The sequence below is a fragment of the Cydia amplana genome, chromosome 9 (genome assembly GCF_948474715.1).
Source record: "Cydia amplana chromosome 9, ilCydAmpl1.1, whole genome shotgun sequence".
Taxonomy (NCBI): Eukaryota; Metazoa; Arthropoda; class Insecta; order Lepidoptera; family Tortricidae; genus Cydia; species Cydia amplana.
In genome coordinates this window covers 7,182,813-7,198,044 of record NC_086077.1, presented here as the reverse complement: position 1 = coordinate 7,198,044, position 15,232 = coordinate 7,182,813, and the positions used below count along the sequence as shown (strand labels likewise).

Below are 15,232 nucleotides of genomic sequence, written 5' to 3'. Positions count from 1 at the left end.
AGTAGATTCAAAAAGTCTATGACAATCTACATCACTGCTATTATATTGCACACAACTGTATATAGGTAGGTAATAAGCATTGAACCTGATTTTAACTTTCACTATAGGTACAACGGGACTTAATCGTATTGAACTTATTTGGAAATAAGTAATTTCCCTGGCCGTCAGGATTGGCGCCATCAGGAATTTCAGCGAAATATTTTTATACATATTGTACCTACTTTCTATGTACCGCTTCTTAATAACCTTTTCGATCACGCTTTGATCATTCTGGCAAGTGTCGGGGTAGGTACAGCGTTAAGTCATCTCATCTATGGCCTAATAATAGCAGGCCACCTGTGAAAATACCTCCTACCCTACATATAATATACCGGGTGGGGGCTGTCAGGAGCAAAAATTTTTACTGTAGGCTGTACTCCTTCAAGATTGATTATAAGATTTATAAGCTATATGTTGCATGTCTGTCTTTGTGTTTTCACAATCATAAGGTACCTATATCAATTACAACACTTCGTAATTATAGTATACCTAAACAATGACAATGGATATAATAAAATACCACTGATATACAATTAGTCATAAGACAAAAAGTTTTACAAATAATACCTAGTTTTAGCTACATAATTATAAAATAATTACAAGTCTCTTAAACAACTTTACACTCCTCCAAAGAAACTAGTTTAGGTTAAAAATAATATCAATCTTTGAAGAATCCATGCAATGAATAGGAATAACATATATCGACCATAGAATTAAAAGAAATTGCAAGTTGTTTTGTAAAAAAACATTATTATTTTGCCATCATTCGTAATTTCCAAAATGCCACTCAAGCCCCAACATCGTTGGTTAAATCGTTCGTCATGTGAGCAGTGTGGATACCTTTATAAGTAGTTGTCTTTGTGGTAATTGGATGTTTTACTTACCGAGAAAACATTTGTCCTTTTACGTTCTAGTTAAATGAAACATGGATATGAAACTTTCACTTGGAGTGTCCTTGAAAGTCCTTATATTTTTGACCCACTAAACTCTTCTGTAACTTTAACTAGAGGCGTATCTTCTATCAGTCTACCTTTAGTTCAACTGTTAAAGATGAGTATAGCGGCAGACAGAATGAATAGGTTTGGAAAAATGTTCTCGGCGCCTGACGGGGGTGGGGAGGGCGGGATGAACGCTTTAATTTCCATTGGTCCAACATTGTTTTCCAACAGTAGAGTGTCCATCGCTGCGTACGCTTCGTGGACGACGTTCTGTTAAACAAGAGAAAAAATATAAAGCATCAAATAGCAATCTTTTTATATTCAAGTTTTTGACACGTATACATGGGGTTTCGAGAACACTTGAAGGATCTAAGTAATTTAGGCTTCTAAGGTTTTTAGAGCTTGTTTTCACAAAGAACACAACGAAACCTATAGCAACGACATAGATATCACTGTAGCTTCACTAAGTTCCATGCCCACTTGTTATAATGCAATTTACTTTGCGATATTTGACTTGAGTTTTTATTACTAACAGCATAATATGCAACACGCTTCACAAATCGATCATGTTCATACTGTATGTACATTGTGCAGATTATGGTCCCATTCATTAGTCACTAAGCATCAACCATTTACTCATATCGTCATTACACAAACAAAATGTGCGCAACAATAACTCACTTCCGACATTAGTTTCGAGTTGCGGGAGTCAGTGGCTCGGAACATCATGATGGTGTAGGTATTGTCAATGCCTAAGTGGCCGTCGATCCAGTCTTCGATCCCGCCTGCGTACAGCGCTGTAATAAAATCAAAGTAAGTTAAAGGATCCTGACCGAATTGTTTAGTCATCCTTTTGTATTTCGAGAACTAGTTTTTCTGCTCTATAGGTTAGATTTGAACCCACGATTATTAACCACCACATCACATAGGTACATAACTGCAGCGGTTATGTTCTTGTGAAGTTGTGAATCCTGCTTCTCTGAATCCGTAATATCCGTATGTTTGTGGGCGAACGAAGGGCCTCCTCTAATATAGCAGCTCAGAAAGTTTTCAGACTTGACGGATATTGGGAGGCGCGTTGTTTAAGATCTGCACCGCTTGAGCGGCAATCACGTATGGCACTACTGGAAAACCACGCATGGAACAGTTCCAAATAATCTAAATCACCTGATCAAAACTAATACTATCCGTCTAATTTGTGCATCGTAGCCATATTCAGTTGGGTATTTCACAAACCGCTCACGTTGCATAACAATGCCGGACAGATCATAAAATGGCCAATTATCCGATCTGGCTAAGTACAACAGGTGATGTATGTAGGGTACTTTTATGACATCGTGAATCACTAAAGTAAATAGTCGCAACAATGTGTACCTAAATAAGTATAGGTATAATCAATAGTTATCTCTGTCTAGCGTGACAATAGTACATTACGATACAAGTGCGAAAAAGTAGGAAATACGCAACGAGTGGCGATAAATTAAAACACGACCGAAGGGACTGTTTTAAATCGACAAGAGTTGCGAATTATAATAGTATTATGGAATTATTTGAATATGCATGCATCCTTACGTAGGAATTCTGAAGTTTGTCCCGCGACGTACGGACGCCCGCTGATACCAAAGGCAGCTGCAGCCGCCCGAGACGCCCTCTTTCTCTGTAGGTACACACAGACGGTAGTTATTATAAAAACTTAAAAATAGGTGAACGTCTCTTTAGACGTTCGCCAACCACCACCAACGAGAAAACCAAAAATATAAACGTTTTCAGAGCTTAAAGCCCGAATTGGAAAATGCTTATGCTGCCACATTGGTTGCCGCTACGTGCCCTGTAAGATATGTTACGGGTACTAAAATAATAGTTTTTAAAACGGTTAGACCCCCAACAGAGTGCGGTCAGGAGATCCGCGTTCTACTGACCTCTGAAGGCTTGAAATACACACGCAATGTACGCACAAATTCTGTCCGTGCGTTCCATTTTTGTTTTTGTTATATAGTACGTACTTACGTAGATTTCTAATAAAGATTGAGATCAGAAGAGGCAATATGTTGGGGCACCTGATACAACAAAAATAAGCTGGATGAATGTACGTTACCCCGCCGACAAGACAACATATATGTCGTCGTTCATCTTCTGAAGGAAATATAGTGGTTTATTTTTTTTATGGAGCCTCTACGAACTTAGGTTAGATCGATATTTTACCTACCTAGGCCATAGGCTATATGTTAATACCTAGGCTTAACTGTAAATGTATGGCACAGGCATTCTTACATAATTAGCATCGAAGGCACGCTTCTTTCTTGTGTGCGAGTAAGGATACATGACCCCCTGAAATAAAAGATGGGTTTAAAGAACCATTCCAAGTCTTACACATTTCCTTATTGGGTTCTTATACAAGCCTCAATGAGCTTACCTACTTTGTGTGACTAGGTAGAACTGCGTAAGATTGTTCTATAATATTTGTTTATTTATTATAGTTGCACAAGTATGTGTTAGTGGTCCTTTTTTTCTTATAAATTTACTCAAAAAAGATATGGTAGCCCTGAATAATATATTTATGATAAATAAGTACCTATGTATTTAATTATTTTTGCACTTGATATAGTTAAAATTTAAAAATACAGTGTATATATACCTACTTCTTATTTTCCCAGCCTGTAAGTATAAATAACAATATCTGGGAGACTAAGCTCTGAAAACATATAAAAGCTCAAAAATGCGAATTTTACCAGAGATAAGACCTAGCTAGATCGATTTTTCGCTCCCGAAAACCCCCATATAGCAAAATTTATCGAAATCGTTGTAAGCCGTTTCCGAGATCCCCGAAATAGGTATGTAAATATATATACAAGAATTACTCGTTTAAAAAGGTATTAGATATGGTAGATGTGCTTCATGTGCTAACCAGTACGTCACCCTCCTTGAGTGCAATGAACGTGGATATAAGAATCTTCTGCCCGTGCAGGAAAGTGGTGAGTGCGCGTGTCTCTCGCTCGCTGACTTGTCGCGGCCCCGCGTATAGGTCTCCGCACGGATGCTCTGCGCGAAGCTCCTCCGCTATGAACAAAATTCATAATCAAAACATAAATACGAGTAGGGAAGCTCGAAAAATAATAAAATAATACAATTTTATACAAACATGGACCCTGAAAAGAATACTTACACTTCTTTAGATATTATCTACTGAACTATTACTTATACCTATTTTATATTGTAAAATAGCTACGTTAAATGTATTAGGATTAAATAGATTTAAAATATTATCACTTCCTTTAAGGAAGAAAAAAATTACACTATCTCCTTAATGTAGGTATGTAAATCATAAAGATAATGATTAGGTATTGATAATAATATAAAAATGTCTGCACGTCTTTTGTAGGTACCTATAATATTAGTGCGTAAAATGTAATATAGTACTTTAAATGGTGCGGTGATGATGAAAGATACCTACACATGCTGGTTTTAATTTAATGTACCTAGGTAGGTATGAAATGTACAGGCAAATTAGCAGCAGGAACAAACCTGGTATCCATTGGTATTCAAAGTTGCGGTCAAGATTCACGCCATAACAAGGGTGCACGATGCATCGAAAACCATACGACTCGCAGGGCTTGCACGATCTTCGCCCGTCGCACACCTCCCAAGATTGTTGAAGATTCTTCTTCCACTCACGACGCTGATTAATCCATTTCAATGTTAATTAGCGATTAGATTGTGTTACTAACTGAGATAATTACATACGTAATTGAAAAGGTAATCAATATAGACGGATAGGAAAAGACCTTCTAAAATTTTATTTAGTTATTCAATAAAAACGCGGATTTGAAAAACATGAACTGAAAGAAATAAAATAAAAAACTCCCAATACATTTAGGGAAAAATTGTGCGCCCAATTCAGGATTCACCTGTAAGACATACTTGCGTGAAAGTCATGGAGTAGTCATATCCATCCGGGTTGAACACAGGAATGACCCAAAGCCTGAATTTTTTGAGCAAATCCCTCTGAGCGTTAGAATGCTCAATCAGCTGATACAGGAGGTACATGGCTGCTGACACCGCATGGTGGTCCCGACCTTGAATACCTGCCAAAAAATCCATCAATACCACCCGAATGCCAACCTCCTCATCTGTCTATTCTGTCTATTATAGACATCCTCTTAGATTGACATATAAGTAGATCTGAATTCTAAATGATGAGAATTACCTTAAACTTATCAAGTTATCACATCGGATTAAACCTAATTAGAAGTTGGGCTGCACTGTACCTGCAACTATCATTACGATGTCCTTGGCTGATACGACCTGACCGCTGCTTGGGTCGTCTACTATCATCATGTATATTGGATTGTCCATGGTGGTTAAATTATTTGCTGTTATGTCAATCAACTTTACTATGGGGCTATTCGCTTCCCATTGCTTTAACTGCCTTACTATCTGTAACAAAAATCGATTCAGTTTACCTTAGGTAGGTACATTATAGTTTATTTTTGAATGGTACTTCTACCTATTTTTTAAGCAGTAGGTACCTTCGTGATGCCTCAGTGTAAAACTTTGTATGTATATTCAATTCAAGATTGTGCCAGCTATGTTCAATAAATCTAACACTAATAATATACCATTTTAAAAATGTACATACCTCTGGAAGTGTTTGAGGCGTATTAAATGTCAATGGCCTATAATTTAGCAAACTGCACGTGGGTTGCCTTCTGCTTCTGCTGGTCTCTACAGCCTTTGTTGTTTTCGATTTTAGAGGGATGGTAGCCGATTTCTGATTGCCACTAGGAATACTGTCAATACTGCTGGTTGTAGGCTTAGTGACCTCATTTCTTCTATTACTATATTTAAAATCAATATCAAGACCGTCAATTTCTTCATCCGACTCCGCATTCACAACCCTTTTTGCTAGTTTATCTGTTTGTGTGTCACCTTCTGGTAAATCTTCTGTTTTATTTTTACCGTCATCAACGTCACTATCATCATCGTTATACAACGTAATATGATAAGTGACCATATCGAGTTCCGTCGTTTGCCGTGTGGGAATATTTTCTGTTTCCTCAGTCATGGTGGGAAAATTGGTAACAAATTCAGGTGAATTTGTTCGAGTCGCCTTTGTATCAGTTTGGATTGCATACCTTGCTAAAGGTGATAGAAAAGCTTTTAATTCTTTTGCATCTTCTGATTGTGGATGTAATATATTAAAATCTTGCACGTCAAAGCTTGTTCGCGTTTGATCAATAATCGGCAAAGGCGAAGAGCGTGAAGGAGTAAATGGAAGAATCCTTTTCGTTACCTATTACGACATTTTAACTGATCAGTCATGTAAAATATCAACTGATATTGAATTTAATGAGGAGAAAAATGCACACGACATCATTTTGCAGCGACACAGGATACGAGAACGCACTGCAATCTGAGTCTGCTGATTCGATGCTGTTTCTCGAATCTTTCGGGCTAAAAGTGTGTGTGTTGCAAAAGAACTACATTCAAAGAGAACCATTGACAGTATGATACATGAGAGTGTCGCTGAATAATAATATGACCGTAATGAAGGTTCTAAGTAATTGTGGTACTTACACTAGGTGGAGTAACCGGTGATAGCTGTGGTGTCAGTCTTGGATAGAAAGCAACAGGGGTGATTGGTGCGAACTGTTGAGCAAGAGCTGGAGTTCTAGTAATGAAATGTGGACCAGCTGGAGGACTTTCATCCCTGTTAGAATGTTTTTGCAAAGAAAATGGTGGCAGTACGTGGCCTGTAATCAACAAAATTATCGTGATACCTACCAATATATTTTAAAACATACCTTAGTTAATCAAAGGTAAGGTAGAATAAGATTTTTGTAATTAAAGTAATTACCTTGAACTTCTTTTATTGGGGGATATATGATATCATTGTCTCCTGTTGTCCTGACAGTAGTCGGGGGAACAAACCGGGTGTACTCAATGGGTGTTGTATCAAATTCTGACACTTCTGACGTCGGCACTGGCGGCACAATGGGTCCTCCGATTATTATCCGTTCCCCTGCCTTGCTCCCTGACTGTATATTAATACCGACGACTGGGGTGGAATAAGTAGGACTAAAGACTTCGTCATCTACTTTAACGATGAATTCTCGCTTCGACGTCACTAAATTCGACTGCCACCTTGTGTACTCTGACAATTGTCTTTTAACGCGTAATACTATAAAACAAAAGGTAAACATTAGGTAACCTGCATTTTCCAATGAGAATTATTCAGTACCTACTTACACGTCATTTGTTCCCTTGGGTCTTGAATGCTGATATTGGTATGTATGCTGACACATATCTGTGTAAAATCTAAAAATATCAAAAATATGTGTAATTTCATGATAAAATTCTATCCATCATCATTTGACATATATCAAAACAAGTTTTCTTCTAGTTACTTTTTCTGATGCCGCCAGTGATATCAACATATTTTGCAAGAATATAGTGATTACATGATTATAGGAAGACTCGTTCTCTTTTCTAATGTTTAGAAAAATATACACTAAAGTACCTAAAGAATATTATATTCATTTTCTACCTATTTTTGCACTTGACTGACTTGACTTGGACTTTACACGAAATCTGTTTGAAGCGTTTGAAGCATGTTTGAAGTTATATTTTGACATTCGTTGTGAACATGTTGTTTGTGTTCTTACGAAAAGAAGTTACCTATATTTTTAGTTGCCTCTTTACTTTTATAGCCATGCGTTTGCAGTTCAAACTCTATCAAATTACAATACTGTATTTCCTTGGTGCTACATATATGTTATTTTTTCCGCCACGAAATTTCAAAAGGTCATTGATTTAGTTTTGTTATGATTATGATTTACCAGCGTATTTTACGTCTACAGTCAAGTCTCTAAAAAAAGGAAATGTGTGATGTTAAAATGTCAAATTCTAAAATGGGGTTTGGAATTTGCTGCCCGATCAGGAAAGTAGGTCTTACGAGGATAAAACAATAAACTATTGTGAATTAATTTAGATCAGGAGCAAAAATGCGCAAGATAAGGCGCATTGGACCTGAGCTTACATACAAGAAATACGTCGATAGCAACGATGTGGTGTTAGCGGCCGAGCGTATGGTCCGCGAGGCGCCTGACGTGGCTCGCCTGTTGTACCTTCAGCCGAAAACAGCGCAGAATCGCAGCCTGGTCGCTTTGGAGCTGCAAAGTGATAGACAGAGCAGTAAGCCTGGAATTCTTATCATAGCTGGTACGTACCTACAATCATACCTAGGACCTATCTAGAACACGCCCGAAGGGAACCATAAATTTGACATTCTGGTTTGACATTTTGGTATTCTGGTAGTATTTAAGGTGTGCTTGCAGTAGCAAGCACACCTTAAATTTACTAAATTATTTGTCAATACATATTATCAGATACTACCTAATTCGAACGATCTATTCTATTCTAAATTCTAGCACTAAATGGAATGGCATGGGGAGCGCCGAATGCAGTTCTAGAGCTAGCAGAAAAGCTTCTGTACGATACTAATTATCAGACACCCTTCTTCAATGACTACAATTGGTAAGATAGGAAAATATTCGTACATTGCATTGCATTGATTGCAAAATTATCGAATAATGTTAATATACCTAACGAATTTACTTGTCATTTCTCTCTAGGTATTTAATCCCAATGGCAAATCCCGATGGTATAAATTTCACTCAAAGCCAACGCTCTCTAGCGCCACTAGACGCTAACGAATGGGCTGTTAATTTAACAGCCAGAGCCAAGACCCGCGCTGATGAGTGGCACAAGAATGTGGATACCGGAAACGGGACGGACACATGTTTTGGCACTAATATCAATCGTAATTTCGCATTTCATTGGCAAGGTGAGATATGTGTATATAAATAATTTTGTAGGTGCTCAGGGTCTACCGCGAAAAATGTAAATCGAAATTTTGTTATCAACATCTCTATCGCTCTTTCCGTGTTTGCGGCAAGTTTGCGGTAGGCCCTCTGATATAGGTATTAGGTAGGTAGGTACAGTATATGTCACATAGGTATGTGCTTGGACAGCTTTAGTGGAGGCGTTAACCCCGTATCATAGTATACATGTAGTACATGTGTGTGTACCTAATCTAATAGCAAGTACGTGGTTAACAGCTCACTTTAGCTGTCCAAACACATTGTACTTATAGCTCGTAAATAAGTGTGAGTATTAGGTACATATGTCTCAAGGTTTTAAGTAAGTACCTAACGCTTTCCTTCTCAGTTGTAATTTTAGCGAATTACTTAGTACTTAAGTACGACGTGCTAATTTCCACAGGTTTGGCACGTTTCTGCCATCAAGATTATTACCTATAAATAAATAAAGTGCTTACCGTCGTTCGCTGTTAACTGACTATTCGTACACCTTTTAAGACAATCAGTCCAAATGGGAAAATCAAATTGTCAATTTTATCAGAAATTAAAAATTGTCCCCAAACGCGCATGTCGAAAATTTGCACCTCCTTATTCCTGATTTGATCGGTTACAATCGGATCAAATATCCGCGAGCCATGTCATTTGTGCGTCCACACCGCACAATTAAAATTTCAATTTTATTAGATTGTTTGAATAAAATCCCGCTGTGGATTTTTTTTTCGCATCATGGCAAGATCTGCTTACAGTCACTTAAGAGAAAGGGGACCACTGCTTCTCCATCCAAACGTAGTCCCCATTTTCCTCTCTTAAAGCGTTTTGCTATTTGCTGGCTGTACACAAAAATTGTCCCGTACTGTAAAATCACGTTTTTAGATATATTATGTGCCTACGTTATTATTATATAAATGTATTATGTAGGCATGGAATCAAGCCTCGAAAGTATCTACCTCCAGTACCTACCTACACTTTAATTATTTTATCGTAAAAAACCTTCGGATCCTAAATATCATTAAGTAACTATGTTCAATCTTATCATTTTAAAAATCATATTTCAATTGATTAGATAGTAAACATTCTAATTTTCACTGATCGCTTGAATCACGTTTCAACTTTCGTATTTACTGCCACCCGGATAACAAGAAGAACAGTAAATATGACTATTCCAAACAAGTGTTCCTCTTTCTTTGGGGTCTTTCTTGCCCGACCCCACCTCATACACCGCATGATTGTTATGGTTAAATTTAAAGATGATGTAGATGTCGGCGGTCGTTCGTAGGTAATTTCCGCCTAGCATAAAGTTCCTGAGTAATGTTTGGACGATAGTCACATTCAACCAATAAATAAAGATCCTAGAGATAGTTATATATGACTATGTATTATTGTATTAACAGTATAAGTGTTTTGGCATATCTAGAGCTGTAAACTTATACTTGTATTTATTTAAAGAATAAAGAATAAAGGTATAGGTAGGATAGGTTCGCTAGGTTGCTTTAGATGCACAAAGGGCAACCTGTTTAGAATTGTTGATTTTCACGTTTCACTATATGCCTAGGAATTTCATAATCTAGCGGATATAATGATCGGCCGCCGACATAGATATAACTAGTCTAGTGATCGTTATCAACGTGCAGTTTTCGTAGCAAAGGGTATGGTTGGCAGAAAAAACAAATACATTTGAATATTCACTTTTGTTCTTAACTATAAAATAAATACTTATCTTAGGATTACACGTCTAGATATAACTCTTTACGGTACAAAATCTTTTCCGCCCTTTAAAACAATGTACGTCAAATGACATTAAATGTCATAAAAATACAACTATAGTTGCGTGCAATATTTTAGAGACTTAAATTAACCTTCCTGTGACTTCCGTTAACGTAGAAAGGTAATTTAGCTATTTAAAATGGATTTTTTCCAATCGACATGAACAACTGACAGGTAAATATGTTGAGCAAAGTTTAGTCGTTTACCTATTCAGTATAATTTGTATAAGTGATTATAAATATGTATATAAATCTCATAATTTGTGAAATATATATATATATATATATATATATATATAATGTTTTAAATACTTCCGTATTTGATTTTTTGTCAACCATACTTTGCTACCAATACAGCACGTTGATAACGATCACTAGATATAACTTCTTGTAAATATTGTAATAGTATCCAATTATATGTGTCTTTTAAACATTCAGATGATGTCAGCAAATCTCCCGATCGTTGCTCTCAATGGTTTCCAGGCGTTCGGCCATTCTCTACAAACGAAGCACAATCTATACGGAAATATGTCGACAAACTTGGTGAACACATTCAGCTTGCTATTCATTTACACGCAAGCTTTGTCCCTAAGAAGGTAGGTACAAATACCTACTAGGAAATGAATTTTGGCACCCATACTTATTGGACAACCCGGATCCTATTCCATTCTTTACTGTTTTCGGGTTTGACTGGTGACACGTGGTACCTACCAAAGGTTTTACTTTCTCGGGAATCCTGTGTTCTAAGTTCTAAAGAACGTGGAAATTATATTTAGATACAAAAATGGTATATGAACAAAAATCTTAAAAGCCCTCAAAAGCTGATTTGATAATTTTGTCCGAAAGAGTATAGCTAGATTAGAGTCTAGAAGTATCTTTAGGTAGGTACCTACTTAGATTAGATATCCAAAATTCACACAATTTCTTTTCATTTCTAGGAGTTCATGGTATACCCGTGGCGGTATTCGCTACGGATGCCAAGTAACCATTACACTTTGCAAGATATCGGAGAATATGCAGCCAGGTTATCGCGTCAGTCCGATGGAAGAGTATATGAGGTCGGATATTAGGATAAATGTCTTAATTTCAATTGTTGATCGTCCTGTGTGTGTATTTTAATGCCAGTTTTTTGGATGGCCCCACGTTGGGCGCCATATTATAAAGCTATCAAAGGATGCAATTTAACACCGGAATTGTAGATTATACAACAAAGGCCAATCTATTTTCTCAGAGGCAAGGCGTGGATAAATGGGTATTTTTATAATTCAGCAGGTACTTATATATATCTACCTAATTATATAAAAATCTGCTCTACGGTACATTTCAATTGCAAGGAAAAGAAAAATAAAATTATAAGGTTTATTTATCGTAGGTAAAAGCGTAGCGAGTGGTAGCGATTGTGTTGTGGTTTGTGATTCTTGAGAGCTCTATTATTCCTATTCTATAAAGCTCTTACTCAGATGCGACGAAATATTTCTAACCAACTTTGCGATGTTGTAATTGTAACCAGGTGCACCAAAGTAGCAACGACGGGCTCGTGGCGGGCTCGGTGATAGACTACCTGTGTGGCGTAGTGGGGACCGATCTAGTGTACCTACTCAAGCCTTATCACAAGAAGTTTCCAGACTATGACAATACAAATCACCTCAGTAAGTTTATCGTGTTCAGAGTGTTCTAATTGGCCCCACGTTGGGCGCCATATTATTTACAATTCAGAGTATACATTCGTTGAAGCTATATGCATGTAGCGTTGTATATTGTATAGCAAAATACCTATGGGTGGGTATATCGGTTGTAGGTATGAAGGACCTTTGCGTCAAGTACCTATAACTAGTTCAAATAGTGCCTAAGATTTATTTCTCAACCGCTGGGGTGAAAACGTGTGTACACGAGGTGAGAATGATATATGTCGGTGATCATAAAATTCCCAGACATATTTTGAAACAATCCCATTACGATCCGTCGCCGACATCTACACCTTATGATTTTTTAGTATTTCGCTACGCTCCAGATTCTAAATGGATCTCGACCTCAGTAACTCGGAACCCAACTTCAAAATTGGGACTATAAGTGCTAAACCGGAATTAGCTCTCTTGTTGCACTTCACAATAACTATTTTACTTAGGTACTTTATTAGAGGTAGGTTTTGTAACGACTTGACTAAAAAATTTCATTTCAATAGATATTCTGCATCCTAAGCGCTGGTGGCCTAGCAGCAAGAGCGTGCGACTTTCAATCCCGAGGTCGCGGGTTCGAACCCCGGCTCGTACCAATGAGTTTTTCGGAACTTATGTACGAAATATCATTTGATATTCACCAGTCGCTTTTCGGTGAAGGAAAACATCGTGAGGAAACCGGACTAATCCCAACAAGGCCTAATAGTTTACCCTCTGGGTTGGAAGGTCAAATGGCAGTCGCTTTCGTAAAAACTAGTGCCTACGCCAATTCCTGAGATTAATCGCCAAGCGGACCCCAGGCTCCCATGAGCCGTGGCAAAATGCCGTGACAACGCGCGGAAGATGATGATGATTCTGCGTCCTACCTATCACTGTTGTTCCCACAGAAACGTACGTGGAAAAGGCGACGTCTGCCATCCTGAGCCTGGTCCGCGGCTGGCGCAGGAGCACCAAACAAAACACGCTCACCTTCTTCGGAGTTGATGTCGAATTCTAGACTAAACTCTTGTTATTTTTATTAAATCCTTACCTATATCGTTTCTTTATGTGCCTATTTTATTATTTTTTCTACTCCCGTACTTTTATTTGTCATTTAAAAGGTCGTACATACACACCTTTAAACCCCTATGTTATAGTTGTCAAGACAAGTCTTTAGTCTGTACCCCAAAAAAGTATTTGTGCATACACGCAGTATCTTTTTGGTACTTTTACGATACTTCGTGTAATCACCACTTAAAAAATATTGTATGAAATACATTGTTGCCAACCTAATTTTAATTGTCATCTCTGACAGTGAGTACTAAGTGCATGGCTGCCAATCTACAAAATATTCATTAGTTTCTATAGTAGAAACAATAAAATTGCTTCAGAAGTCAGAAACGCGCATGTGACACCCGTAATATAGCAAGATCCATAGACTACGAACACCGCTTAGCGTTGCTTGTTAGTTTCCATAGGCTACTGTGGCCAAAATCGAGAAAAAAACTGTCCAAAATTGTAATTTAACTAAGAGCAAGTACCAGGGCCTCATGAGTTACAAGAAGGTGTCGCTGACCAACCGGCCGTGGGGCGCGGTGGCCGGGTCGCGTATCTTAGCTGTATACTTTTGGTTACCTACATATATGTCTTATATGATTCCGCTTGTTTAAAGTATTATTTTTGTTGAATGAAAAATATTTGTTAAATTTACAATTTTTTGTTCAAAGTGCTTGGTAGTAGAAACAATATTGTATGCAACGTTGTTTAACTGAGTCAAAAAATACTCGTGGCGTCTTTATTAACAATTTTCGGCTTCGCCTCAAATTGTTACTCACGCCACTCGTCTTTTTTGACCTCTCTTAAACAACGGTTGCATAAATAGTAGATTGTACAACAAGGGCATAAAGTGACCCATTTTCAACCGAGGCAATTTTTTGGTCTGAGCGAAGCGAAGACCAAAATAGTAGACGAGGGTAAAAATGGACATTTATGCCCTTGTTGTACACTTTGCTTTTCACTTCGATTGCGAGGAAAATATACATACAAAAATATCCAATATTTTAGGTTCTTTTCCCGTATTTATTCAAGACTAAAGAAAATTTTATTCGGGCCGGTCGGGGGCGCGAGGCACGCCGGGCGGGAGCGCGCCGGTCGGGCGCGGGCGCGCCGACAAGGCTGGCAGTTTGTATGGCAGATTTTGGACTTTATTGCTAGGTCGATAAGGGTCGCAATAGATGATTTTACTTTATGCTCTACGTATAGAACATAATAAGCAACTTTATGTCGTCTACGCACGACATAAAGGTGCACTTTTTGAGCATGAGAAGTGAAATAGTTATTTGTACAACAAGAGATCAAAGTTTGATATTTCTTCGAGTGCTTATTTTGAGTCCCGTGCAAGCGAAAGATTCTATACTCGCTACGCTCGTGAATCTAATTTAGAATCTTGAGCGTAGTAAGGGACTCAAAAGCGCACGAGATGTAAATAACTTTGATCTCGTGTAGTTCACAAAACTTTTCACCTCAGCAGTGAGAACATATTAGAGAACCCGAAAAATGTATTCCTTCTTCATCACTTACCTCTATTCACTCACGTTTTCTTAAGATATACATGGATATACCAACAATTAAGTTTTCACCTCAGCAGCTCGAACAAGGGTACTTTGCTACTTAAAAACAGTGAGCAAAATCGCATTTTGCTCACTGTTTTTAAGTAGCAAAGTACCCTTGTTCGAGCTGCTGAGGTGAAAATACTATTTCATGTTTGTGATAGTCAATTTGTATCTGTGGATGTGGATAATTTTATTCCACGCCAGTTTCAGCTTTTACAAAAATGCTTTCATATGTCCGAATGATCTTGTCTACAGGCCGCATTTCTCTCTCTCGTTAAATTATTATTTTCTCAAAAATAACAACAACGACAACTCGATAACAGTCAAGACAAATAGGTATTGATCATA

At 37.7% G+C, this 15,232-nt stretch overlaps 2 protein-coding genes across 2 annotated transcripts; one reads left to right on the top strand and one right to left on the bottom strand.

Moving 5' to 3' along the window:
- Positions 1–1,012: 1,012 nt before the first annotated feature.
- Positions 1,013–7,177, bottom strand: LOC134650826 (uncharacterized). Its single transcript, XM_063505758.1, has 11 exons — positions 6,832–7,177; positions 6,552–6,727; positions 5,614–6,267; positions 5,243–5,411; positions 4,896–5,059; positions 4,500–4,653; positions 3,883–4,034; positions 3,249–3,305; positions 2,550–2,634; positions 1,659–1,774; positions 1,013–1,247 (listed from the first exon to the last, which is right to left on the bottom strand). The coding sequence occupies exons 1-11, from the start codon at positions 7,175–7,177 to the stop codon at positions 1,077–1,079; spliced, it is 2,244 nt and encodes a 747-aa protein (XP_063361828.1). The 3' UTR covers positions 1,013–1,076.
- Positions 7,178–7,913: 736 nt separating this feature from the next.
- On the top strand, positions 7,914–13,309 carry LOC134650679 (zinc carboxypeptidase A 1-like). The gene is made up of 7 exons (XM_063505611.1): positions 7,914–8,195; positions 8,405–8,510; positions 8,609–8,820; positions 11,056–11,213; positions 11,556–11,675; positions 12,128–12,266; positions 13,181–13,309. Exons 1-7 carry the CDS (start codon positions 7,979–7,981, stop codon positions 13,288–13,290), a joined length of 1,062 nt encoding a protein of 353 aa, XP_063361681.1. The 5' UTR covers positions 7,914–7,978; the 3' UTR covers positions 13,291–13,309.
- Positions 13,310–15,232: the final 1,923 nt, after the last annotated feature.

Bases quoted from the DNA above. Each gene is read 5' to 3' on its own strand.
- LOC134650826 (XM_063505758.1), bottom strand. From the start codon at position 7,177: ATGTTTACCTTTTGTTTTATAGTATTACGCGTTAAAAGACAATTGTCA. The intron at 5,412-5,613 runs GTATGTACATTT...TTTTTGTTACAG, and splicing joins CGCCTCAAACACTTCCAGAG to ATAGTAAGGCAGTTAAAGCA. The intron at 5,060-5,242 runs GTACAGTGCAGC...ATTTTTTGGCAG, and splicing joins CATCGTAATGATAGTTGCAG to GTATTCAAGGTCGGGACCAC.
- LOC134650679 (XM_063505611.1), top strand. From the start codon at position 7,979: ATGCGCAAGATAAGGCGCATTGGACCTGAGCTTACATACAAGAAATAC. The intron at 8,511-8,608 runs GTAAGATAGGAA...ATTTCTCTCTAG, and splicing joins TTCTTCAATGACTACAATTG to GTATTTAATCCCAATGGCAA. The intron at 8,821-11,055 runs GTGAGATATGTG...TTAAACATTCAG, and splicing joins TTTCGCATTTCATTGGCAAG to ATGATGTCAGCAAATCTCCC.